General features: G+C 53.9%; 1 protein-coding gene across 1 annotated transcript in view; it reads left to right on the top strand.

Moving 5' to 3' along the window:
- Positions 1-2,769: 2,769 nt before the first annotated feature.
- The window catches only part of CCDC33 (coiled-coil domain containing 33), a 115,893-nt gene continuing 91,697 nt past the window's right edge, over positions 2,770-26,965 (top strand). Inside the window, 3 exon segments of the mRNA XM_061181429.1 lie at positions 2,770-3,079; positions 3,920-3,974; positions 3,976-4,247. Coding sequence (XP_061037412.1) covers positions 2,770-3,079; positions 3,920-3,974; positions 3,976-4,247 — 637 coding nt within the window.

The raw sequence follows: 26,965 nt of genomic DNA, 5'->3' as shown, positions 1-26,965 counted from the left end.
AGTGCGAGTCAAAAACCCAAAATGGTCTTCTCTCCTCACAAACAGACTCCAGATGAAATAGGCAAAAGAACGATTCCTTATTCTTTTATGCACAAGCAAAAGCTGGGTTGGGTTTGTTGATCAATTCTCCCTCCCTTCCTCCCTTCCTTTCTTTCTAGAAGGCGTTAGAGGTCCCCCAGGCACCTGTCTCTTGCCCAGCCCTGTCCTGGGCACACAGACGTGATTCCTGAAGGCACCTGCAGTTGAGCGTGGGCCAGTTTGAGGCGTGTGTAGCGTGTGGCAATCGGGTGGAGTCACCAGCCTGATTCCAGAGGAGGAGGCTTTTAGCCAGACTGGACGAGGAGTAGCATGACAGCAGGTGGGGCTGGGCAGTTTGGGCAGAGGAAAGAGCACCAGCAAAGGCAGGGAGGGGAGACAGGGCGGGCCTGGCTTGGGGCAAAGGTGAGCCTTCCCCAGGACATTATGCTGAGTGAAATAAGCCAGTCACCAAAGGACAAATACCATGTGATTCCACTTATATGAGGTGCCTAGAGTAATCTCATTCACAGAGACAGAAAGTAGAATGGTGGTTGCCAGAGGCAATGGAGAGATGCTGTGTAATGGTGTAGAGTTTCAGTATTACAAGATGAAAAGAGCTCTGGAGCTTGGTTGCACAACAATGTAAATATACTTAACACTACTGAACTTGCACACTTAAAAATGGTTAAGATGGTCGGTTTTATCTTGTGTATATTTTACCAGAATTAAAAAGAAAAAAATAACCAAACATACACACCAAAACATGAGCTCTGCCCAGAGACTGAGTAGGGGAGGGGAGGGGAGGCTAGAAGTGGGAGGGGTGGGTCATCAGATGCAGAGGGCCCTCAAACCGTGCTGTGGCTGCTGGCACAGTCACCTCAGATCCTCTGCAGAAAGCTGGAGGGAGGGAAAGAAGGGAGGAAGGGGGAAAGAGGGAAGCGTTGAGGAAGGGACTCAGGATAAACCCTGAACGGTGGTGTGCATGGGGCCTGCTTGCAGGGGCGTGGGTCTGGGCTGTAGTGCACAGAGGTCTGCCCGAGGGCAGAAGAGACTGGCTCCTGTCTTGTAACGTCTCTGAGGGTCACTTCAAACACGCAAGAGAAGAGAGCTACTTCTACCGAATCACTGAGTCTCCAAGACTTTAGACCTAGCAGAGGCAAACCATGGCTTCCAGACCCAGGCTGGTTGTCCAGGCCCAGCTGTGGAAGCAAAGGTTTCCAGGTAACCTCTGCCAGCCACCCTCTTCCCAAAATGGCCAGACTGTGGCCTTTTCCAACATGACTTACAGAATTTTAAACTGCCAGAACTTATCTGCGAAGACTTATCCATCCAACTCCTACCCATCATACACATGGGTCCACTGATACCCAGAAAGGGAAAAGAATCTGCCCAAGATCACCTGCAAGTCAGGTGACTAGAACTCTGGTCTTATAAACCCTCTCTGTCTCAGTTTCTCCTTGGGGGACCTGAAGAAACTGAACTTTAATCATTGCAGAGGAAGCCTGCCACATACATCAGGACCCTTATCTGGGCTGGCCAGACCATCTTTAGGCTGGTTATCTCTTACTTTTTGAAAATGATGCCTTCCAGTCAAGGTGACTTCAAATGAACTCTTTTGAATGAAATCTATGCTGTCCATAAATCTACTCTTTAGACTCAGAACGAAGGTACAGAAGTCCCTAATAGTTTGAATTTAAATCTTTGAGCCAGTCCCAGGACACATTTAGTAGGGGAAAATGTAGATAGGTTTAGAATCTCTAGGTTCAGATCTCAGCTCTGTTTCTTACTAGCTACGTTATCTGAGATTCTCTCAGCTTCAGATTCTTCATCTGTAAGATGAGGATGATTATATCTATCTCACAGAGCCATATAGAGTGCCTGGTACCCAGTAGCTGCTCAATGAAGAGTATCACAAATGATGGTGATGATATTGGCTAATGATGAGAATAATGATGGTGGTGATAGTGGTGATGATAGAGACGGTTCTTCCTGAGGAGTGTCCAGAATCCACCCTCTCCCACTGGATATCAGCAAGACCCAGGATCAGGAAGGATGGGTTCCAGCTTGACAATTATTTGGTGCGACGAGCTCTGGGCTCTCTGTAAAGTGAAGCTGTGCCCCATATTCTGCATTTTGATTCAGAAGGTAAACAAACTGGTTCTAGAAGCAGGTGCTAAGGGTATGCTCCCAGGGAACAGACACTCCCCCAACTCAAGAAGTCTAGGGAATGAACAGGCATGTGGAGATAGGCTCTCCTGGAAATGGGAAGTCCTGATTACCCCATACCTGTGTGCTCCCCCACCGGTACTCCTTATCCCTGACCCTGCTCTAATTTTTCCATAGAACTTATCATCATCTAGCAGACATCATAGTTAACTTACTTCCTATATTTAGTGTTTACTTTTATCTGTCCCCACCTCCCTCCCCCACTAGAAGATAAGCTTCAGGAGGCCAGGAATCTTTGGTTCACTGCTATATTCTAGATGCCTAAGATAGTGCCTGGCACACAGTAAATGCTCAATAAATATCTGCTGAATGCACAAAAGCTAAACGGGAGGAATCCATTGCTGCCTTTTTTCCCTGGGACGGGCCCAGCTTCCTGGCTTGTTACCTGGGTTCTCCTCAAACAAACAGAGAAACGTGGGGGTGTGGCCCTGAGCACCCAGCGTGTAGGCTTTCAGACTGGGCCCAGGCAGGGACGTGGCTGGGAGGGGGCAGCACTCAGCCTGGGGCTCAGTCCCTGACATGGGCATGGCCTTCAGGGGGCCTGAACCCTGGGTCCCTGCATCTCTGCTGAGCCAGAGGCTGAAGGCCGAAGAAAAGACTTTGGACCTGGAGTTCTAGGTCTTGAGCGTGGGGTTTAACGCGGAGGGCAGATACGCCCTGCGGCTGTCAGCTGAGAGGCCCCGGCAGGGCGGCTCTGGGGCTGGGGTGCTGTTGCAGGTGAATGATGGGGACCCCCTCCCTGCCTGCTCTGCTGTCACCAATGTCGTTGAGCAGAAAGACCCTGGCCAGAGCCTCACCCTCACCAGGAACAAGTTTGTTTTTACTTTGCTTAAAGGTATGAAGTAAGTGTGTGGGCTGGGGAGAGACAGGGACCCTGCAAATCCTGCCCGGCCCCTGTCAGGGACTCCAGGGAACCTCAGGGGAACCGGGAGGGGCAGGGGCAGAGCTCCAGATTGAATCCCAAAGCTCTGCCTGTATCACTTGGGCCAAGTTGACCCTCTGTGAGCCCCTGCCTCCTTCAGTATGACATGGGGATGCTGACGCTGGTCACACAGGGTCGGGTGAGGAAGAAACGAAAGGACAGCTGAGGAATGGCTTTGTGAATTTGTAAGAGCTGAGCACACTGCAGGTTTGGGGCCAGTCCCACCGGCCATCACACTGAGTAGCCTTAGAGCCACTGGACTGTGGGTATGCAGGGTAGACAGAGAGATGGAGACCTGGGCCCTGCCATCAGGAAGATTCCAGCCATCAGGTAGAGAGGCAGGGATTCCAAAGAGAGAATAGTTAAGTGACCTAGAAAGAGCAGAAGATCCATGCCTAGACTGTGAAGACATCCAAATGGGCTTCCTGGAGGAAGAGGCGCGTGTGGGAATAGGGAACCTAAGTTCCAGGCCTTCATGTGGTCAGAGATCAGAGTCAGGTTGAACTCCTCCCTCTGGGTGGGAGGACCCAGGACCATCTCACAGGCTAAGAGCCCTCCACTCCCCACATCAGTAAAGGGAGGGGGCCATGGATGGGGCCTGAGAGTGGGTCATCTACAGGGAAACCAAGCCTGGCTTCAACTCAAAGGCCGGGCAGCCCGGGTTTCCCAAGGGCCCTGCCTGGCCTCTTCATCCCCTGGGGGAGGCAGAGAGAGACCCCAGAGACACCTCTGAGACCCCTGTTCCCTACCCAGCTTTCTGCAAGAATGATGGATAGCATGACGCACAGCTGCACCTGGAGGCTGAGCGGGGCCTCCGGAAGGGCGGCCCAGCGGGTAGGCGAGGCCATTTTTCCCATCTACCCGCGCCCGGACCACCCCCAAATGAACATCTTGGCCCGGGAGCACGAGGACCCGCAGCACTACTGCGGCAACCTGGCTCTGCTCCGGGCCAGTGCAGACCCCACGGCCTGCCACTGCGGGGGCCTGGCCTACAGGGTGGCCTTCCACATGCACCGGGCCCCTCAGCCTCCTGCCACAAACTGCCCTCCCCGCGCCAGCCAGCCAGAACCAGTGTCACCGCGCCCAGAGCCCCAGCTGCCCAGGCTGCAGGTGGGTGTTCCCTGGGTCCCCATCAGGTTCTAGCATCACTGCTCCCCCAGTTAGAAGACCTGCGTCTTTGATAAGCCTGGCTGTCCCCACAGTCTTTCACTGAGCAGAGCAGCAGGACCTGCCAAGGTTGCCTCATTCGGTTCTTAAGAACAAGCAGTCTGAGGGTGCAGCAGGGAGTCCCAGTTTGAAGGAGGAGACAGAAAATGGAGCAAAGGGCACACAGATCAAGGACATCACTGGGTGGGGTTTCTCTGCCCAGTGGGTGAGTGTCCCCTGAGACCCTTCAGTCCTCAAACTCACTCTCGCACGTTCTCACCAGGTTTCGAGGGAGGCCTGGAGTGACCAGGAGACAGAAGTCTCTCTGTGCCCACCCTCAAGCCCATCCAGCTCCCACCACGGCCAGGAGGGACTCAGCCCTGAACCAGGACCCTGGCAGCCTCAGGCCCAGCTGAGAGGGTCTAGTCCTTGTCCGAGCTGAGGAAGGTTCCCCAACGCGATAGTGTTCTGCAACCAGACAGTGTGTCTGGTGGGCCTCACAGTCAGTATAGGTAGACACTAGTAGAGCAAGCAGCCCATTTCACAGGTAGAGAAACTGAGGATCATCCCCAAGGACGCTTGATTCCATTTAATGCCAACAACATTTCCTGGGGACCTCAGTGCACAGACTCCAAAGCTAGGTCAAACCCCAGGTTCAAGGTGCCACCTGGCTTGAAAACAGTGTGGCGCATTGTGGGCATCATATGGTCCCACAAGTTATGTGCTGGAAGGAGAGCTCTGGTGAGGAAGTGTGTGGGTCTGATTTTGGAGCCTAGGAAAGGCTTTTCAGAAGAGATGTCATTTGAGGTGAATCTTTCGTTCACTCATTCCCTCATTCATCTGTTCATTCATCCATCAAACATTTGTTAAGTGCTGACACTATCAGATCCCATGCTAGGTGGGTAAGATTTAGGAATGGCAATTCTGGACTTTGAGGAGCATATTCCAAGGAGGAGGGACCAGAATGAGCTGGCTGAAAAGGAAAGGGTTTGGCTGGCAGCAGAATGAGCTGAGGTTGAAACCAAAAGTTTACAACCAAAGGTGCCTGGCTCTTCTGCAGCACCTCCATCCCACAGTGCATTGGTCTGGGCTGAAGTGGAGCCCACAGTGGTGGGCTGAGTTGGGCTGGAAGGCGGCTGATGGATGGGAGAAAGTGGAAGGAATCAGGAACAGTGACAAAAGAGCTAGGTGGATATTCAATTCAGGAGGCAATGGGGGACCACCAGAGGGGTTTGTGCAGGAGAAAGACAATCTGACCCGTGACTTAGACAGAGTAATCTGGCAGAACGTGCCAGGAGAACTGGAAGGGTGGACCAGGGACCAGGCACCGACTTCTCTTGCCCAGGTCTCAGTCTGTTACATGGACTACTTTGGCCCCTGTTTATTCATTCATTAGTCAGTTGATCAACAAATACTTTTGACCACCTATTGTATGCCCAGCTCTGTGCTGGGTGCTGAGGATACAGCGGTGAGCTTGTGAGTGAGATAGATGATACCTGGGTTCCGACATGTTCTACAGTTTGTTACAGGACTAGATACGCAAGAAGCTCAGAGCTCAGGGAGAAGCAGTCCCCTGCTGTGTATGTCCCAGCATGCCCTGGCCACCTGAGCCAGGGGCCACGTGGACAGTTCTTTGCAGGCTGCAGCTCTGAATGCCTCTGAGGGAGGGTGGGACTGCTGCAGGGAAGGGGGACTGTGAGATGGCTGAGCCATCCGAGGCAGCTCTAATTTCTGTTATTTAATGCTGTCATCTCCCTGCCGTTCTCCCTCTTAAAGTGTCAGATGTCTGCTTCTACCAAGACAAGAAAATGGCTTTCAAGGGAGAGGAAAATCGCTTCCCTCCTGGGGGTGGGGTCAGCCATCACAGCCCTGACAACAGGGCCAGGAAACCAGTGGGGAACAGACAACGGAGAGGGATCCTTCAGAGAATAGAGGGGCTGTTTCTTTCAGCTCAGGCAAACTCATCCAGCAGTTCAGCCTGAGGAAGGGGGGGGGGCACCTTTCTGGTGTCTTTGGAGGCTCAAAGACACAGCTGGTAGGACAGCACCATGACCAGGCTCTCAGCGCGGGGTGGGGCCGCAGGCTGTCCTCCGGGCCTGTGGCCAGCTCCCTGGGGAAATGGATGTGGCCTAGAACCACAGGGATCCTTGAAACCATCCTCCCTCCCCTCCTTGCAGATAGGGAAAATGAAGCCCAGGAGGGAAGGACTTAACCCAGCTCTCTTTGATTCTCAACTGAAGAGGAGGAGAAAGCAATCTTGGGGCGGGTGGGGCTGGTGAGGGGAAAAGGCAGTGAGCAGGAGGGATGGAGAGGAGGGAACTGCATTCTTGAGTGTAGCCCAACTTCAGCAATATTCAGTTCAAGGCCAGGAATGGATTTCTAGGCTCTAGATGCCAATGGATAGACTCAAGGCCACCTCGTACAGGAAGCCTTCCCTGCATTGATTTTGTCCCTTCCAAACTAGCCTCGGTCCTGTCTGCGTCAGGCATTTCAACCATTGAATCTATTCAATTTCAAACTTTATTGTAAGCTCACAAGTTGCTCTCCAACTTGTGTGTCAGTTTTTTAAGCCAGAACTGATGATGGTTATGGGTTGAGAGATGGGGTAAGTGTGGAGCCAGGGGCAGAGGGCAGGGGGATTACTAACGCAGTGATCAAGAGTGAGTAGGGAACAGGAGGCAGGCCTCAGTGTGAAGCTTCAGTGACTGACTTTGAATCACTTTGCCTCTCAGCCATGGCTCACAGGCTTCACAGCCATGGTCACAGCATTCCAGAAATCCTGGAGACTCTGCTGGGACAATGAATTCCCCTGAGCTAACATCTTCCCTTCTACAGTACTCACGTTTCCTGTTATGTGTGTGCGGAGATGGGGAGATGGGGGGGGCGGGGAGGGAGTGGGGGTTGGTGGTAGTGCGGGCTTATCCCCCATGAGTATTTCCAGCAGGTATGTAACAGACTCTAGGGTAGAGATCACTCCCTCGGGCCCTGACCCACGAGTTGGGGAACTGGGCCACACAGGCAGTGGCTGGAGAGGGAAGTTTACTGTGCATGGGAGGGAACCAGCTCCAGGTTTCCTGCCAGCTGCACAGTGTCCTCTAGCGGCTTCCTTTCTGGGCGGAGCCCCACCAGACTCATCCTGTCCCTTGACGCTGCCTCCTTCGCCTCTTGGCAGGTTTGAGACCACAGGGCTGTGCCACCCCGGCACCCCCAAGGCCTTTCTCCCCAGGGTAAGAGAGAGTTTATCTGACCAGAATGAGGGTGGCCTGTCCAGTGCCGGGCAGAGTAGGTCCCCAAGGATGAGGGAAGCAGCAAGGTGCAGGCCAAACCTGGCTGCTGAGCCCTTGGGGGTGACTCCCGCTCAACTCTTTTAAGGGCATATGAGGCCTCCTGGGGAATTACGGGGCAGGGGAGGCCACAACAGCTTTGGGCCGGGAGCCGCAGGGCCCTCAGGGGCCACAATCCCTCCTCGTACCTCACTCACCTCTCTAAGAGATCCTGAAGTCTTAAGGACAAACTCCTGCGGGGCAGCGCTGTTTAAGGGGGAAACTGTGGACTGGAAATTCCCAGTCAAGAAATTTCGGGAAACATGAATTTTAAAATTCCTTGCTGGTAGCTCTGTGAGCCATCCTGGGGGCTCCTTCGTGCTAGGCCCTGGAGCTTCCTCCCACGTGGGAGGGGTGGGGGGAGGGGAAGGAGGCGGGGAGGTGGGCTCCCTCCCCTGCATTTACCTCTTGCAAACAATCGCAGTTTTGTTTCAAGGAAATGATTCTGTTCCTGAGGAGCCTTTTAAATGATGCTTTCAAGGGTCTTTTTTTTTTTTTTTAATTCTTTCCATTTAAAGCATTTTTTTTTTGCCCTGGAGGGGAAAAAAAGAGAAGAAAAAGCTAATAAAGCAATCACCAAATGCGGAGCACCTGGCTCTAAGCCTGTGGATTCTGATTGTGGCTTTGGCACCAACAGGCTGGGGGGTTTTCATTAAAAAGGAGTGGAGGGGAATGACCAGTCAGTGGCTCTCCTGGCGTCCCTGCTGCCTGCCGTCCCCGAAACTGTCTCTGCGTCTGTGTCCCTTTGTTCCTTCCTTCCTCCCCTCCCCCACCCCCCTCTCTGATTCTCTCCATCCTTTTCGGGTCCCAGTTCTGGCTAGATCTCCAGACCGCACACTTCCACCCCCAGGTGTCTTTCTGCCTTCCGGCCAGCGCACTCCAGGCCCTCACTCTCTTCCCCTTCCTGCTCTGCTTTTCAATTCATTCTGCCTTTTATTACGCACTATTGTATATACTATTTCTATTGCCCTGGAGATGGAAACGGTTCTAGTGGGGACAGGCTCACACACTGTTGGATTTCATTAACATTCCTGCCCGGTTCATCTGGGGTGGGGGTGGGGAGCTGGCCTGGCGGGGGAGCTGGGTACTTATTTGCTCACGCCCCTACACCTCAGTGCCAGACCTTCAGGGTCAGTGTCGGCTTCCCTCCTGTATCCAACCTCATGGTGGAGGGGGATGCCCACGGCCCATTTCACAGGTGGGGAAACAGAGGATTGGACTGCTACTAACAAGGTGGGAAAGGTGAGAACAGGTTAGATCAGGACTGCTAACCCCCTCCCAAGCTAATGCCGCAGTCCCTCGGTATTGGGGCCCCAATGTCACCTTCCCCCTCCCTTCCTGTGCTCCATCACATACCGAGGATGTGAGCAGGTCAGCTCCTCCTTGCAAATGAGGCAGTTTTATGGGCTTTAGAAAAACACTCCAATTGTTCCCTCAATTACCCCGAGCGGATTGAATATATTAATCTCTCTCTTAACTCGAGTGAGAGACTCGGCTGCTGCCCCTCCCCCAGCCACCAGCACCCCTCCACGGGCACGTGCCGGGGAGTGACTCCCAGCCCCCGCTCCCCTGGCCTGGGCCCCAGAGCAGGTCAGCCTGGGTCCAGGCAGCATACTTCTGCTGTGCCTAACACACACACACACACACACACACACACGGCTGCTTTACATTTCTCTATCAATTCTCATTGATTTTTCTCCTTGGCTGCTATTTGGAAGAGCCTTTTCCTTGTGTAAACTCAATCGAGGGGGCGAGGGGGGGTGGGAGAGGGCTGCGGGCGGCTCCCCCTTCCGCTCCTGTGATAACTGCCTCCAGCTTAAACACACTCTGCCCCAGGCGGCTGAGCTCCGTTAAAAGCTACCTGAGGTTTCCCTTTGTAGCTCGATTTTCTTTTATTTCTGGGGAACAAAGGCACTGTCAAGACGTTCCCAGAGAGCGCTGTCACCCATGCAGGGAGGGGTGTAGACCCATCACCAGTTGCCGAGGAGAGCTGAGGCTGGCAGGAGAGGCGGGGCTGGTCAGGGCTGGCCCCAGGGAGGGGGGGAGGGGGGCGGTGAGGGACGTGGCCAGACCCTCCTCAGGAAGAGAAAGGCCCATGGCTATTTGTACCACAATGACCCTGCAAGCTGCCTGCTGTCCCTTCTTGCTCCTGGGTGGCCCTGAAAGACTTTCTGCCCACAGGGGCCTCTGAAGGGCCTCAAAAGTCCCTGGACATAGTGGATATGACCTGAAAATATGTAAGTTGGGGGGGGTCCCATATTTATGTCCTTGCCCGAGCCAGTCTCTTCACCCCGCCTGCCTGATTTCCAAGTCTCTATATATGCCTTTGGAGTCGGTGCCTAGAGCTCAGACAGGTGGGTTATAGGAGAGTTTGGGGTTCAGCCAACTTGCAGTGAGAGGCAGGTACAGTGGGGTCAGGTGGACCTGGATTCAGATCAGTCTCTAACATTTATTTAGTAGCTGTGTGAACTTGTGCAGGTTATATAACTTCCCTCAGCCTCCATTTTCACATCTGTAAAATGGGGGAGGGCAATTCCTACGCCCTCTGTTGCTGGGAAAATTAAATGAGCTGGTATATGGTTAGCCGTGCCCTGCAGGCAGGGTTTAATAAATGCGCTTCTAGTAATGAGTTGGGTTGTCTGTACTAGGCAAAGCAGATGCATCTGGGCCTCAGTTTCTGCATCTAGAAAAGAGGGTAGCTACTTCTTGCCTAGCTGGCCTCCCATGGGAAGCGTGTTGGGAACTTGTGAAGCCCACTGTCTCTGGGACCCGGGTACCAGTTTTCAGGGTAGAGGAGGCTGGATCAGCCTGAGTGCTGGTCTGGGAAGAAACTCCATTAGCAGATTGTTGTATCTGAACATACCAGATGGCCCCGCTGCCCCTCCCCCATCACTGCCCTCCCCCACCCCAGCCAGGGGCTGCCTCTGACTCACACCTCCTGGAGACCGTGTGTGTGTGTGTGTGTGTGTGTGTGAATGTGTGATATGTGTGTGGTGAAGGGGAAATGGAGAGGAAGGGGGTACCCGGCTCTGATGTCCTCCCAGCCAGCCCAGGCCCAGCAGCTGAAGGGCTCCGGGGTGGGCTGGGGTGGGGGGCGGGGGGGACTATGGTAGCCTTCTCATCTCCAGAAATTACCTTCATGTGAAAGGAGGGAGGAGGGGCAGGAGGGTCCAGTTGTCATGGCCTTTTAGGGTCATCTTTCTCTCTTCTCCCTCACTCACACCCTTGGAAAGTAGATGTTCCCCCAACAGACACTCGGGAACACAGCCACTCTCACAGACGTGCAGACACACAAGGACACACACATGTTGGATATACACAAACCCACCACATCCTGGACATGCAGAGACCCCCTCCCCACATCACAATGATAGATTCACACCAACTCATTGACGGACATACATGGGGCACACCCCCTCCCACACACAGACCCATACCTCCTTGGGACCCTCCTGGCTTTATCTCTGTACAAACCCTCCAAGTGCAGCCTCTAGCAGAGGAGAAAGAAGCTTTGGGGATATGGCATGTGTGATGTATGAGGTTAAATTAAAACCCCATGTGAAATCAGTCTTTAATAACTGGTCTCTAATAAAACAGCAGATGGGGGAGGGCAGCAGGGAAAGAAAGCTGACAGTGCCCAGTTGGCCTGCCATGGCCCTGGTGAGGGGTTGGCCCGTCAGGAGTCAGCCAAGACACCCCAGCCCGGGTCCCGGGCTGGTTCTGCAGAGTCCCTGGGCTCTGGCACAGCTGAGGCCAGCAGGATGGATGGAGGATGAATCAGGGGTATCGTTTCTCTACCTGGATCTGACAGCCTGCCCTTGGGTCCAATGGTCCAACCTCCCTTGGCCCACAGTGGTCATCTGTCCATCCAACCATTCATCCATCCACTCCCCCAGCAGTAAACAAGGTAGCTGATCTCCCAGCCCTTGGGGAGCCACCAGGCTAGGTGGGGAGAGGAAATAGGAGGAGTTGGAAGACCATGACTTAAAAAGCTCACTGTGAGGGCTGCTGGAGCTTGGGGAGGAAGCGATGGGCATGAGCAGGGTGGTCATCAAGGACTCAGTCTGCCGTAGGAAAACCAGTTCTGACTGGGAATCAAAAGACCTTGATTTAGGACTCCATTTTGCAGTTGCATAAGAGCTGTATGACTTTGAACAAATCGCTTACTTCCCTGGGCCTCAAGTTCCTCATCTGTACAGTAGGCAGAGCAGTACCCACTGACACGGAGGTTGTGAGGCTCAGGTGAGGAAGAGGGTGGAAAATTGCTTGGTTCATGAAAACCCACCTCACAAATGGGGAACATCTGATCCCTGCCTCAAAGAATGAGTGCGATTCCAGTAGGGACTGAGGAGAGTCGTTTTCAAGCGGAGAGAACAGGGTGAGCAAAGGTGTGGGAGCACGAGGTGTGTGAAGGAACAGCAAGCAGGGAGAAAGGATGGAGTGGAGAGAGCATGTTTGTGGGATGAGGAGTTGCAGGGGATGCCGAGGGAATGGAGGGTCAGTGCTCTGAGCCCTTTGCTATACCGTTTACCCAGGCTGCTTGGAGCCAGGCTGGCAAAGGGGGAAGCTACAAAGCCCATTAGAGCACTGCACGGGTCTTGGGAGGTGGGCAGGTTAGCCTTGATAATGTCCATTTTCTGGAGCAAGAAACTGAGCCCTTGGGAAGTAAACCACTTACTCATGGCATCCTATTGACTCAGTAGCAAAGCCAGGCTAGAATCCAGGTCCCCACCATATATTTTGCTTTTTCTGATACAGTAATCAGCACAGAGGAGGGAATGACTTGTAGTGTTCTTTCCCAAGGAGGCTCATTCTTCAATGGGCTTTCTAGGCAACATGACAGGATCATGGGCAAGCATTTGGGGCAACAGATTTCTTCCTGGTGGCCCCATCTCACACCAAGTCCAGCCCAGACAGATTACTCAGTGTGAAGCTGACCCTAACAGCAATTCTCATTGATGTGCCGGGAGGTTTGGGAGCAGGACTGGGGATGGGGTTGGGGCTGTCAGTGACTCAGAGTCCCCAGGCAACCCCCCTGGCCTACTGGCGTTGGCTGATGACACTTAGAAAAAAGTGTTGCATTAATAGCCCCAGCACAGAATTAAGCTCTTACCCACCCTATCTGAGGAGTGAGAGTGAGTCAGTGCCAAGAAGATGCTGTGGATAAACATCGACGCTGGATTCAGGTATGAATTCAGATCCCTGCTCTGCCTCATACTTAGTGTTCCTGATCAAGTCACTTCACTTCTCTGACCCTCTGTTTTCTCCTCTGTAATATGGGGATAATGATGCCTACTTTGCAGTGTGATTATGAAGATTAAATGATATGCTAACCTGACTGCATGCAGTCCAGGAGCCCTTCCTGGAGGAGAGGGGACTCCAAATAGATTCCAATTCCAATACGGATAAACTGGAAGGCACCACTGGAAGGATACTGCCTCGGAGGCAGGAGTGGGACACACATCCGCACCCCTTCTATCCCTGCAGGGAGGTGTGTCGATTCTTCCACCCAAGAATTTTTTGTTAAACCCCGATTCTCCTCCAGGCCTGGCCTCTCAGAGTCCTCAGGGAGATAAGACACCACAGTGAGACCACTGCAGTCATGGGTACAGGAGGGGGAGCAGCTGGGCTTACCCTGGGCGAAAGGGTGAATGTTCTCCTTTAAATCCCTGCTCTGCCACCTTCCAGCTATGGGACTTCTTCTCTGTGGCCCTCTTTCTTCATCTATAAAATGGGAATAATGACAATAGTCCCCTGACAGAATTGTTGAATTGAATATGTAGTAAATTTAAAGAACACACTAAATGCTCAAAAACTTAACCTATGATTATTATGCGGAGTGAATGGAAAACTTAACCTATGATTATTATGCGGAGTGAATGGCAGCCTGCCAGATAAACAAGGGTTGGGGGGCTACATTCCAGGCAGAGGGAACAGCCTAGGGAAAGGCCCAGAGGCTAGAGAGGGCATAGTTTCTTTGGGGAACTCAGGGAGGTAAAGTGGTGAATGCGGGGGCAGGTGAGGGGCCAGGCCTTGGGGACACGTCCTCCTCGGAGGGAGAGAACTGAGTCTGCCGCCCCCACCGCCCAGCAGGAAGCCTGCCCTTGAATCACTGTCGGGAGGTGGTGGAGGCTGGGTGGAGCTGAGGCCCGCGGGTGGGGATTGTTGCGGAGGATATTATTTTAATCTTCCTCTTAAAGCATAATTGCTTTTTGTCGGTGGGTGTTCCGGGATGTGCCTCCCCACAAGATTGCTTTCCAGGCTCCTCTCCTCCAGGAGACAGGCAGGGCTGGGCCAGCTCCATGCTGCATTAATACGCTGCAAATGCGATTTCATGGCCGCAAATGAGATTAGGGCCAGAGGCTCTGCTCTCTGGTAGAGATGGTGGGCGGCCCCTGTGGACGAGGGGCTGGTGCTGAGGAGGGAATGAGAGGGAGGGAATCAAGGGATCCCAGCAGGTAAAGCCTGAATAAGCAGTTTCTTGTAACTGGAGCTCCTCGGACCTGCTGGCTCATTCCAGCTGCAGAGTGGGCCCTGAGGCCCCATCCTGGGAGTGGGGTGCTCTGGGCTGTCTCCCCCACCCCCAAACTCCCCACAAGCACCTCATTAAGGGAGAGGGCTGTGATGACAAATGCAGGTTCTCCAGCCATATGGCCTGGGTCTAAGCTTGGCTGTTCAGCTCCTGGTACTGCCTCTGTTTTCCCATCTGTAAAGGGGGGTTACAGTTGTACCTACCTCACACGCAGTTGTGAGCACCGAGTTAACAAATGTAAAATGCATAGAATAGTGCCTGGCACATAACAAGCGCTTGTTAATTGTTGGCTCTTCTTATGAGGTTCACACCAAATATTCCTGCCCGAGTAGGGGAAGAAGGCCCCTGAGGGCTTGTTCTCTGCAAGAGAGAGGGCTATTTGGGGAGCAGGCATCACTGTCCCAGGCTGAAGTGGGGGCATCTGGGGAACTAGCAGGGAGGAGGAAAGCATCTGATGCTAACGTCATCCCTCACTCATTCAATGAGCACCCGCCTGACACCAATTCTGTACCAGGCAACAGCCTGGGCCTTGGGGACAAGGCATCACCAGGCACGGTCTCTACCCTCAGAGGAGACAGACCCTCTCCCAGAAAAGTCAATAGTGGGTCATGAGCCAGGCCAGGGGGAGGCCCAGGGGCTATGGATCTGATGCCCCTGGATGGAAGTGGGGGCAGTGGGGGAAGGTTTCAGGGAAGATTTGCTGGAGGTTGTTCCATCTGTGTCTTGAAGAAACACGATGAATTATTCAGGCTGGTAGAGGGAGGACAGTCCAGGCAGAGCTTAGGTGAAGGCCAGGAGGCTGGAGAGAACAGAGCCATTTCAGGGGACCGCAGACGTGTAGTGTGGCTGGAGCTTGGGTGTGAGGCAGGGATCGGCAGCAATGAGGCTGGAGGGGCTGGGGCGAGCCGACCATGAGGCTCCTGAGAGAGTCAGCATCTCTCCTGAGAGCAGTGGGGCCTACTGAAGTGTTTACCAAAGCAGAGGAGGAACTTGGTCAGACTTGGGGGTCAGAACAGTTGGGGTGAGGGAACTAGTTGAGCCTACTGCTCCCCCCCCAGGCCTCTCTGCCCTGAGTGGACCCCCACTCGACCTTGGCAGGGTCCCTCTTCAGCCCCCTCCTGATGGAAGGGAATGGCAGGTGGCCTTCCCTGCTTACCCCTTTATTCAGTCCTTTGTTAACGAGTTATTGATTTTGCAAAAGAAAAATGCCCAAAAGCCACGTTGCTTCTTTAGCAAAGTGATTCATGGCATGATGATGGGACCTGGGCTGCCCCAAACTAGAGCTCTGGTTACCAATGCTGAGAGGACTCCTTCAATGCGGTGATCAATAAACATGCCTGCTGAGCTAAGAGACGAGGTGTCAGCCAACAAGGAGAACAGCATATCCATAACAATCACCCCAAGTCTCCCGTTGCAAAGCTGGGGCCACAGGGGCTCCGGATTGGTACAAACTGGCGTAAACATGGGGGAAGCTCGGTTTTCTGGGCCACCTGCCATGTGCCAGGCGTCCATTCTCTCACCTGATCCTTACCGCACCCCCTGCAAGGTAGATTTTCCTTGCTGCTTTGCAGATGAGGAATTGAGGCCCCAGCTGGTCAAAGGACTTGTGCAAATGCTTGCTGCTGGGGCTGGAGGAGCCACAGTTAAAGCCTCGCTTGGCAGATGCCAAGCCGGTTGATGGTGTTTTTTGCTGCCCAGTGTGATGGTGCTGGGCCAGGCTGGTCAGTCCTGAGGGACAGAGACGAGGCGCAGTGACAAGTTTGGGACTATCAAGTACGCCATGGTGGAGGCACATGCGTTAGGTCCAGCAGCCACTGACTGAGCAGATCCAGGTCACCTCTGCATAGTAGGGCACCAGAGGAAGGTCAGAGGGCAGCCCCCCAGTGCCTCCAGGATCCACCACCCAGACAGCAGACAGGCTGCATTGAAGGGGCTTAGCTGCAACTGGGAGCAAGCTCCCATTAGTGATGCCAGGCATAGCCCCCAAGCACCAGGACTCCACCAAACAACACTGCCACCCATTTGTGCTGGATAGAATGGCCTCCTCTGGACACCCCAGCTTCTGCCTTGGTTTACAGCGGCCTGGCCCAGCCGTGCCCAGTGAGCCTCCAGGATGCTCCACCTCTCTCTCCTTTGACTCTTGGTGTCTGTGGACAGCACTGTCACAGAGCATCTCTCTGGCCCCATTCAAGAGGTCAGGTGTTTTCATCTCTGAGCTTGACCTTTGACGTGTTGTCCCAGTTTTAGGAGTGAAGGATGGAGAGATGTGACCTCTTGCCCTGGGAGTAAAGGAAAAAGCAATATGCTTTGGTGGTTATGACCACAGGCTTCGGAGCCAGCAGATCTGCATTCGGATCCCAACTCTGTTGCTTCAAAGTTTAGATAAGTCCCTTCATTTCTCAGAGCATCTGTTTCCTCTTCTTTAAAATGGAGTAAAAACAATAACTACTGGGGCTGTGAATGTGAGGATGAAATGAGACAGTGAGGTAAACTCTGGGCACAGCGCCTGACACAAAGAGCTCACTCATCGTTAGCAGGGTGTGAAGATGTGGAGGTGATGAGAATGGCGGCAATACCAGGGTATTTATCAGATGAGCGCTCAGGCCCACAAAGAGGGGCTCACTCAGCAGGTGCATCTGTTGGGGGCCTTGTAGGAAAAAGAAGGCATTCAAATTCTGTCATTTGAGGGGAATTTATTAGAGGGGCTATTTGCAAAGTTGAGGGTGATGTTTAGGAAAAACAAGAGGGACAGTGTAGTACCCTGGGGGCTAGTAAGTGAGAGGAGCCCTCACTGTCTCTTAGACCTGAACAGGCAAGAGGGGGAATGATGACCTGGAGGGGCAGCTGTATGGAGAGTGCTGCCTGCCAGGCAGGGTGGCCCTGGGGAGAGGGACCAGCCAACCCAGAGAACCAGCCAGGAGGATCTTCCTAGCTCCCTGATGGCCCTCCCATAAACCCAACCCAACCAGAACCCACTGAAGTAGCCACATGGGTCAGCCTCCTGGGCACAGCGCAGGGTGGAGAAGAGGGAGAATGGATGTACGGTACAAATGGAAGCCGCCCAGCACCGCAGGTGACGGGAGAGGACCCTCCTGCCACACTCACCTGCTCCCCAGTTGGAACACTCTCAGAGGAAGCTGGTGGCCCTGTCCTTGAGCTGCTTCTTTGGTGTGGGCGGGACTAAGGGCAGGAAGGAGGACAGGCTGGAGGGAACCACAGAGAGAGGGGCTCCCGGGTGCCCCCAGCAGAGCTCTGGCTGCAGTGACTTAAGCTCAAACTCTGCCCAGTGCCTTAAGGGGTAGGGTGTGAACTGGCCCCAGTGGGAGATGAAATTGAAGCACAAGGCAGAGCCAGTTCTCCCCTACTCACCCCCAAATCTCTCTGCAGAAACTCCCAGGTTGAGCCCCAGCTGATGTGAGGTCAGAGCAGCCCCTGATGATCCTAACCTAGCAGGCTGTGGATTCACCACTGTAATCAGAGGAGGGGGCCCTCCTGGAGTCTGCCATCCTTCAGCCAATGAGTGGGCACCTGCTGTGTGCACGGCTGGTGCTGAGGGGAAGTGGCATTTGGAGCGTAGAGACCCTCTAAAGGAGCTGCCTTGGCTGACAATTGCCAATAACTCGCGGAGGGGCAGGCACTTGACCTCAGGTTTATTTCCTATCGGGAGTGAACTCACAAACACAGGCACAGGCAGGTGTTACCGTGGACAGAGGACTGTTCAGAGCAGGAGAGAAGGGGGGTCAGGAAGGCTTCCTGGATGAAATGTCTTGAGCTGGACCCTGAGGATAAATTGGATTTAGGTAGGAGGGGAGAAGAGATTTCTGGCCAGGGGGCTGCCTGGAGAAAGGTGGCTGTGGGCATGGGCTTGGAAGCTGGGAACAGAGTGGGTCTGGGGAAGAGAAGAGGGAGGCTGGAATATCTGAGGTGGGGGTGAAGGCTCAGGCGCTGGGGGGAGACTGCACCCTGCAGACATTTCTCACTTTTCTGGCCCATTTCTTCTGGGGACAACCTGCCAAGTCCAAAGTTGTTTAGCAGGGAAAAGAGCGAACATTTCTGGAGAACTTAAATGAGTGTCAGCACTAAGGGCTTGACCTGCATTGTCTCCTTCAGTCCTCATAGCTGCCTGATTTCCCCACTGTATAAAGAAGGGAACCAAAGCTCAGAGAGGGTTAGTATGTGAACCAAGATCACACAGCTATCAGCTGCTATTTGCTACAAAAATCACACTAAATTTCCACCTCATCTATCCCTTCCCTTTCCCAGAAGCCTAATTCAACTGCCCAAAAGAAACGGAGAGAACGTGATGCGGGTGGGGTAGTGGTGGTGAAAGAATGGGGGAGGTGGAGGGGTAGGCTCTTCCCGCTGCCCAGCAAGCCCAGTGCAAAGCCAGCGGAAGAAGCAGGACCCCTCCTTCCCCAAGAGCCAGCCTCAGATCCAGTGCGCAGTGACTGGGGGCTCCCTAATGGCTGTGTTTAACCCCTGGCCCTACCGAATGATGCAGCACCAAGTGTTCTCTCCTGAGGGGAGGGGTTGGGTAAGGTTACTTATTAGCTGTGAGATCAATCATTACCTGCTTCCGCTAACAGTGGAATCTCCTTGAGTCATCAAAGCTTGGGGCTGGTCCCCTGGGCAGGGGAGCAGAAGGTCTTCTGGACATCTGGGGAGCAGGTTCATTTCCCTTGGCTGAGGGAGGTGGAGTTCCCCTTACTGGGAAAGGGCAACGAGGCAGGTAGAACAGCGCGCGCGGGAGGGGGGTGGGTTCGTAGCGTTGTTAGGTAGGAGAGCCACATCCAGTCCCCAGGCTGATGGCCGTCTCACTGGTGAGGAGTAAGCAGTTCTGGAGGGAAGGTGGGTGTAGCACAGGAGTGAGTGTCCCAGGGGCCCTTGGTCCAGGAAGCCAGGCAGCCAGCGAGTGAGGCGGTGGGAAGGCCCTCTTTCCGTTGGTTGCTGAGTGTGCAGGGCTCAGGGCTCACTAGGGCTCTGGAGCCAGACGGCCTGGAACCACTGCCCAATTGCATTATCTTCTTCCCAGGCAGGAAGGCTGACGGGCTGGGAGCTGCAGCTATAGAAAGCCCAGATGCTAGTAGGGAGCTGCAGGGCAGGGCAGGCCAGGCAGTTAGGGTGCAGAATTTAAGGAGGTGTGATGGCAGGAATACTCACATAGCCCCGAGAGCCAAGTGCCTCCTTAATGTTTGCTCCCTAAGAGCCCTGCTGGCCTCTCCCAGACCTGCTGCAGGGCCCTGAACTGAGCCACAAACGGCCCCTGTAGACACTGGAGTAGCTCTGGTCCCCTCCCGCCACCACAACTTGCTGCCAAAGCGTTTGGGACTGAGTGGAAGGGGGAGGCTCTCTAGGGAGACTGGGGAACCACCCACTGAGGCCTTCTCCACGCATGCTAGATTGTGAGAGTGTCGGCCCAGGCCTGGGCGGGGAGAAACCTGGAAGTGGGACTCACAGCGTGCATCCCCAACCATCTGGGTGACCTTGGCTGGTGACCTTTCAGTTCTAATCAAAGGTGAGTCCTCAGCTTTTCTGCTGCCAGGGCGGGCCTGGCCTTGGCCCCCAAACCAAGGAAAATGGGAAGAACCCTCCGTATGGTGTCTAAAGCAGCTGGCAGAAGAATGGGGCAGGCCACAGGGGTCTTCCAGACATCTCTCAACCCCACCCCGTATTGATCATCCTTTGAGGCCAGTTCACACCTCGTCTCCCTATGGAGCAGACCCCACCCCCATGCCAAGGGCATTCTGCCATCTCACGGTGGCAGAACCGTGCCCGGCATGTGGTAAGTGCTCAAAAAAAAAAAAAAAGAGTCGTTATTTATGTAATAATTTCTTGTGGAGCTCAGAATTGGGTCAGTCATAATCTTTGGTCCATACTCTAGAACAATTGTTGACCCGTACATAGCCCTCTTTAGTTATTTATCATTTATTTTCAATAATATAATGAACACCTCTTAACTGACCACCCAATCTAAGGGGACAACGTTACAATACCACATCTACTTATTTCCCGTTCTCTCTCCCATCTTCCCGCACACCCTCCAAGAGGAAACCATTCTCCTGAACTTTGTGTTTATTACTATTAAACAAACAGAAGGCTATAGGTGTCCAAAGAGGCAGGATGGTGGCAGGTTCACTAACAGAAATAGCTGTTTTTCCAACCAAGCTGCAACTTCCTTGCAGGCAGTGTCTGGGTCTCCTCCTTTCCTGCAGCGTGGTCAGCATGTGACTGGGCACACAGGACCGCTGGTGAATCTTGGTTGATGGGCTGTTTGGGGTACCCAGAGCGGGAAGGATGAGGACTGAATGCCGGAGAGCAGGCAGGACACAGCCCCAGGAACAGGGGGAAGGGCTTCGGACTCGCCCGCCACTGCACCTGACAGGTGTCTGTATGACTTCTGCCCTGCCCTGCGGTCTCACACAGTGTTGCCCAGGTGACCCAAGTGGGTGGAAATCTCACTGCTTTTCCAGGTCTGGGCAGAGAGAGGTCCACCCCTATCTTTACCTTCTGGGGGTGCCAAGAGCCGATTGCCCAGCTGCTGACCCCTGCCCAGCTGGCCAAGGCCCAGAGCCCACACATCACCTCTGCTCGCAGAATGTCTCCCTGCTGAGAAAGCGCCAGACCCTTGCCCTCCCCCTTCCCCCTGCCCAGGTCCCAGAGCCGGTGTCTAGCACCCCTGAGACCACACTGACGCTCCATACTGTGCGCCACCCCCAAAGACTCCAAGGTACCCAGGCCAGCTGTCTGAGCAGGATTGATCACCCAGCAATACCAAGTACTGGTCCCCAAGATTGGCAAACAAGGCCAAACACTCCTGCCCCCAAGAGGATGGTACGGAAAAAGAAAAAGGTGAGGCCTGGGGGCATGGGGCATGCACCTGCATGAACTCATCTCTCCTTCAAAGTCCCTTGTTTTGTTTGCTCCTGAATCATGACAGAAGCTTCCTTTCTCTGGGCCTCAGTTTTCACAGCTGTGAAATGGGGAAGGAGGTAGGCTCTGTGGCTCTTCCCGGTGAGGTGTCCTATACTCCTGGAACACATGGGATCTGAAATGCGGTGTGCCTGCAGGTGTCATCAACTCAATCTGGTGATTTCTGCCCATCTCCCTGTGACCCAGAGAGAAACGTAGCTTGAACTGGGTATATCACCCACCCCCCCCCACACACACAGCCTGGAAAGGAGTTTTTGTCCTCTTGTTGCTGGGGGGTCACAGAGGCTCAGAGAGCCTATTGCGATGGCTCACCATCATCCTCCAAGATCCTCCAGGAGATTCCCAGGTTGCTGCCCTGGCAGTGCCCGTGCCCCACTGCTCCACCGTCTCCCAGCCCTGGCCCAGCCCTCTCCCCCGGCCACAAATGCTCCAGTGTCTGGAGAGAAGGGATTTTTGTCTGTTTCCATCACTGCTCTATTCCCAGTACTCAGAACAGTGCCTGACACAAAATAGGTGCTTAATAAATAGCAGTGACAGAGCAGCACGACCCTTACTTGTGCTAACTGGCAAGGCTGAACCCATGCCCTTCACTGTGTCACTTGCCAAAGGTACACAGGTAGTTGCTAACTAGGGAACACCCTCTGTGCAGTTACACCCTTAGGTCAAATAAACCGAACAGCTAAGGGTACGGAGACCCCAGTGCGGTTTCTACTTTATTACCCTTGACTTTGGTGTCTCTGGTTCTTTGTGTTCTCTACCCACAGCTGGCTCCTCCTCTTGACTCCACCCTCCTGCTTTAAGCCTCCTTCTGGAATGTCACACACGTGGGACCAGGTACCCAGCCGGCCTGACCTGGGGGCCCTAAGCTGCCAGCTGGTTCCAGAAGCTCATTCCCACCTGCCCACCCAACTGGATTCGGGGATCCAGGGAGGGTGCATGGGAGCCCTGAGAAGGAGCCAGATTTGTTTTATTTGATTCATAGCTTTGGGAAACATTTTTGATAGCTGGGTAGAATCCCCTATAAGGATGTTCATAATGTACATAATTACATGTCACATATTAATCACATATTAGTATTTCTTTGTGAGTCCTCCATTCATGTCTTTTTTGTTATGGTAATGTTTACAGGTTTCAGTGTTCTTTGTGTATTAGGGATATCCATCCTTTTATATATACTGCAGATATTCCCTCCAGTTTATCTTTTTTTTTAATGTAGTGTGGTGAATTTTGAACCATTATAGAAGTTGGCATGGACTTTTTAAAATAAATTTATTTATTTATTATTTTTTGGCTGCGCGCCAAAAAATATTTTTTCGTTGCTGCATGCGGCTTTCTCTAGTTGCGGCGATCAGGGGCTACTCTTCATTGCGGTGCGCGGGCTTCTCATTGCGGTGGCTTCTCTTGTTGCGGAGCTCGGGCTCTAGGCGCGTGGGCTTCAGTAGTTGTGGCACGTGGACTCAGAAGTTGTGGCTCGCGGGCTCTAGAGCGCAGGCTCAGTAGTTGTGGTGCATGGGCTTAGTTGCTCTGCGGCATGTGGGATCTTCCGGGACTAGGGCTGGAACCCACGTCCCCTGCATTGGCAGGTGGATTCTTAACCACTGAGCCACCAGGGAAGCCCCGGTATGGATTTTTTAATGTAATCATATCAATCCTTTTCTTTATGATTTTTGACTTCTGTGTCCTTTTGAAAAGCCTCTACTGCTCCAAACACCACAACTCCTATATTTAGTACCATGTGCTAGTACTAGCTACTCGGGTTATGAGCTTTAGAGTGTATACATTGTGGCCCAGAGAAAGCACGTCACATACAAAGAACGGCTGGTGAGAGAGGAGAGTAGAGACAGCAGGAAGTGGAGGTGGACGGACCCTGGTTCCATTTCCAGCCCTGTGCCTGTGAGCTAAGCTGTGTGCTTTGGTGCAAGGGCTTTTGTGTCCCTGAGCCTGTTTCCTCACCTATAGAAGGGCCTCACCATGGCCATCATAGCTCCCAGGCAAGTTTAGATGCTGAAAGGAGAAGGAACATGAGGGACCATTTTCAACTCGAAGCCCTGGTGATACAGCTGGGGAAACAGAGGCCCCTGGAGTGAATTAGCCCAAATGACTGTTCCCAGCCCAGTGCCCCCTCCTCTGGCCACCATCAGAGCCTCTCCAGTGGCATGGCTTTCAGATCCAGGGGCATCCTGGAGGGTGAAACTTGGCTTCCTTGCTTCCCATGGCCTCCCAGATTGCTGGGGCAGAGGAGTGGCCAGGGAAGGGTGGAGGAGACTGTCTTCTTCCATCTGTCCCCTCAGGAGAACCAATTTAAGTCCCTTCCCAATAGACCATTAACTCCTTCACTGCTGGTGCAATCTTCCTACTCCCTCCCACCTTGTCCCCTCCCCCCAGCACACATACCCCAAATGCCCTGAGTGATGGGCAGTCACAGGTCCCTCAGGACATCTGCTGGCTAATCCTGGCTTACTGAGGGCAAGGCGGGCTGTCTGGAGGGTAAGACATTGGAATTAGCAACTTCTGAGCCTTCCCACATGCCAGGCCCCAGTGGAGCAGCTGAGAGAGCTGTGCTTTGGAATCATAACCCTGCCCTGACAGTACCGGCTGAGTGGCCTTGGGTGGTGGTAAACCAGCCAAACCTCTGCCTAGAAATACTGCCCACTGATTTCTGCACCCTAGCAGTGCTGCATGAGTTAACAGGGAGTAAACCAGTGGTGTGTAAGTATCCAGCTCTGCTCCTGGCCTGCAGGAGTTGTCTTCGGGGGAAGTGAATTCCCTTCTTCGGACTCATGTCACCCCTACAGATGGGTTTGTAGGACCTCATACTTAGTTTCGTCATCACCCACAGTTCACTCCCCCACATGTAACCCAGCTTGTACATTTTCTGTTCCCTGAAGTCTCCAATGTAGGCCTGGGAAGGGCAGGGCGTGGAGAGGACATCACTCCTGATGCAGGCACACGTCTGAGGGAAGCCTGCAGATTCCCATCCAGACATAGGCAGGATAGAGGGGAAGGCAGAAAAGTTGGCCCACTGTCCCCCCTCAAGGTCTCCTCCTTGGCCCCAGGCCTCCCTGGCCCTGGGCCCAGCCTGCCCAGCGGACACATGCCTGCAGGCCTCACCAGGAGGCGCCAGCCCGGCAGCTGGCCTCATGCCCAAAGGTGAAGCATGAGCAGTTCTTGCCAAACCCCCTGCAAGCTTTATTTCCTGGACAGTTGTCCCAGAGGGGAGGCACAGAGGACATAGAGGGTGCAGAGGATGCAGAGGACGTAGATGAGGCACCACTCATGGCCTGGTCTGCCAAATGCCTGGCTGGACTTGGGGCTGCCAGGGAGTCACTGAGAGCCTTTGGGCAACTGCCATGCTGCTGGGCCCTCACTTCTGGGGCCCTAGGGAGCTCATCACAGCAATCAGGGGGCTGGAGCTACTATCTTAGGCAGTTCCTGGGAATCTGGGAGTGGGAGGGACATTAGTCACCTCTCCTGACCTCAATGCAAGAACCTCAGGCCAGTTATTAGGAAGGCTGAATTACAAACCGTTCCAGATATCCCCATTGACCAGGTGGGAAAATTAAGGCTCAGAGAGGTCACCTAGAGAGTTGGGGGCATAGCTGGGCTGAAACCTAAGTCTCTCGACCCCTAGGCTGCTAGTCTTGCTCCTAGATCACCAAACCAGATCAAACCTGCTGGGGAGTGAGTGGGTTACGGGGTGTGCGGTGAGGGTGGAACACTGATCTATGAGGGTAGGGGGTGGCTCTGTGGCTGCTTCTCCTTCTTTCCCCCTCCACCTGGCAGGGGTTCCTTCTGAGTACTGACCTCCCTCCCCCTCCTCCCGCCCTGGCCTGGCAGAGGACTAGGGGAGGAGGGGGCAGCTTTCAACACCTCTGCAGATGGTGATGGCTTCTGCTGAGTCCTGGGTTGGGGGAGGGGCTCCTCAACCAGAGGAAGGGAAGGAGAGTCTCTGTAGGGCTGGCACTTCTGGGGCTGGGGAGGGAAGTGGTGTTCTCACCTCCTAATTAGTCATCTTGTTAGGCAAGGACCACAGCCTGTACCGGATAGGTCTTTCTGAGAAAGAGTCAGACGTGCAGGAAGTGAAGGAACAAGCCACAGAGATGGACATGTAGGGAAGAGCAGTCCAGGCAGAAGGGTCAGCCAGGGCAAAGGCTGGGAGGCAAGAGCCAGCTTGGTGGGTGCGAGAAACCACTAGAAGGCCAGTGTGGCTGGAGTGAGTGGGCAAGGGACCCAGGGATGAGACGAGGTCAGTTTCCTGGACCAGAGTGTATAGCCCTTACAGGCCACAGTGAGGCTGTGTGTGAAACAAGGAGCTACTGCAGGATTTTGAGCAGAGAAGTGTTGTGGTCTGATTGAAATTTGTAGAGGATCACTCTGGCTGTTCTGTGAGATGCGGCAGGGCAGAGGGAGGGCCAGAACAAACAGAAAAGAGAAAGTAATGAGGAGGCAAGTGCAGGAATTCCATGTCTTGGACCCAAGTGGAGATGGTGAGAAGAGGTTAGATTCTAGACATGGTTTGAAGGTAGAGCTGGCAGGAGATGCTGACAGATTGGAGTAGCGCAGGGAACTGCATGAAATAACAGCCATAAAAAGCTCTTCCCTTTGTCTCGGCCCGGAGGCTTCCCAGAGTCAGAAGCAAATGTGCCCGGGACCCCCAGGCTCAAAGGGGGAGAAGTGTATGGGGAACCTGGACCCTCACAGAGGAAGCAGGGCAAGTTTCAGACGGTCTGGTTTAAGCACTCATCGTTCCATTGGGGAAACCGATTCTCAGAGCACAGCTGGCTTTGGGTCCCGCCGTGGTGAGAGGTAGAGCTGGTTTAAAGCCAGCCCTCCAGACACTCAGTGCTCATCAGGACGGAGTCAGGGGACCCAGCCTGCTGGGGCTGCCACCAGCACAAAGCCTGCCTCGGACCAGGCCCTCCTCTTCTCTGGGCCTCTGTCTCACATCGTTCTCTATGGTCTCCGTGGACTCTTCCCGCTCTGAGGACTCCCCCACCCCTGCCACAGCCTGCCCTGAAATGCAGGACTGACAGGCCAAGCTTCCCAGATAAGAGGGTCAGACCCCAGTGACGCCCTCCCCCCAGGGCCCCATCTCCAACCTGAAGAGGTCCACTGCTTCTCTCCCAGGGCCAGGAGGGCCTCTCACATCAGCTGGTGCTGATTAATCAGCGGGAGGGACAGAAGGTGGGGGGAGCGGCCTCCTGCCAGATGAGGCTTAATCTGGGTCAACTGTGTCAACCCCCGGGCCTGGGAATGAGAGCCAGGCAGCCAGTGCCGAGGGAGGACAGGACACCTCAACCGCAGCAGCCCCATGTCCATACCCCGACTCTGCTACCCTCCCTGGATTCCCCACTGCCTCCAGAGTCAAACTGAGCCTGCCCTGGGCCTTGATAAGCTCCCTCCCTTTCCCACTTCGCTGCCTTGGCTTAGGGTTCTGTTTTCCAGCGTGTGAATCCACAAGATGCTGAGCCCCTGCACGTATGTCTGCTTGGGGCAAGCAGCCTAGGAGGCCCCGTGTGCAGGCAGGCACCTCTCCTCCTTCCTGGTCCGCAGGGTTTTCTGGGTAGACGATGGATGAGGCATCTGGGAAAGACATATTCATTCATCCCTATTTAATGCTTTGGGTGACTCCATGGATGTGGAGAGGCTTTGTAAACTATAAAGCGCTGTGCACAGGAGGGACCTGAGGTGACAGCTGGCCTGGGGTGAGGTTGCAGGAGCAAAGAGGGCCAATTGCTAGAACTTCAAAAGTAGGGCAGGATTTAGAAATTACAGGCAAGGATACCAGCAAAAGCAAAGGCTTAGAGGTGGGACTGGACTTGAAAGGTGAAGTGGCCTGTCTCATTCTACAGGAAGTGATAGATCCAG

Source organism: Eubalaena glacialis, chromosome 2, assembly GCF_028564815.1.
Source record: "Eubalaena glacialis isolate mEubGla1 chromosome 2, mEubGla1.1.hap2.+ XY, whole genome shotgun sequence".
NCBI classification, from domain to species: domain Eukaryota; kingdom Metazoa; phylum Chordata; class Mammalia; order Artiodactyla; family Balaenidae; genus Eubalaena; species Eubalaena glacialis.
This window is presented reverse-complemented; position numbering and strand designations above follow the sequence as displayed.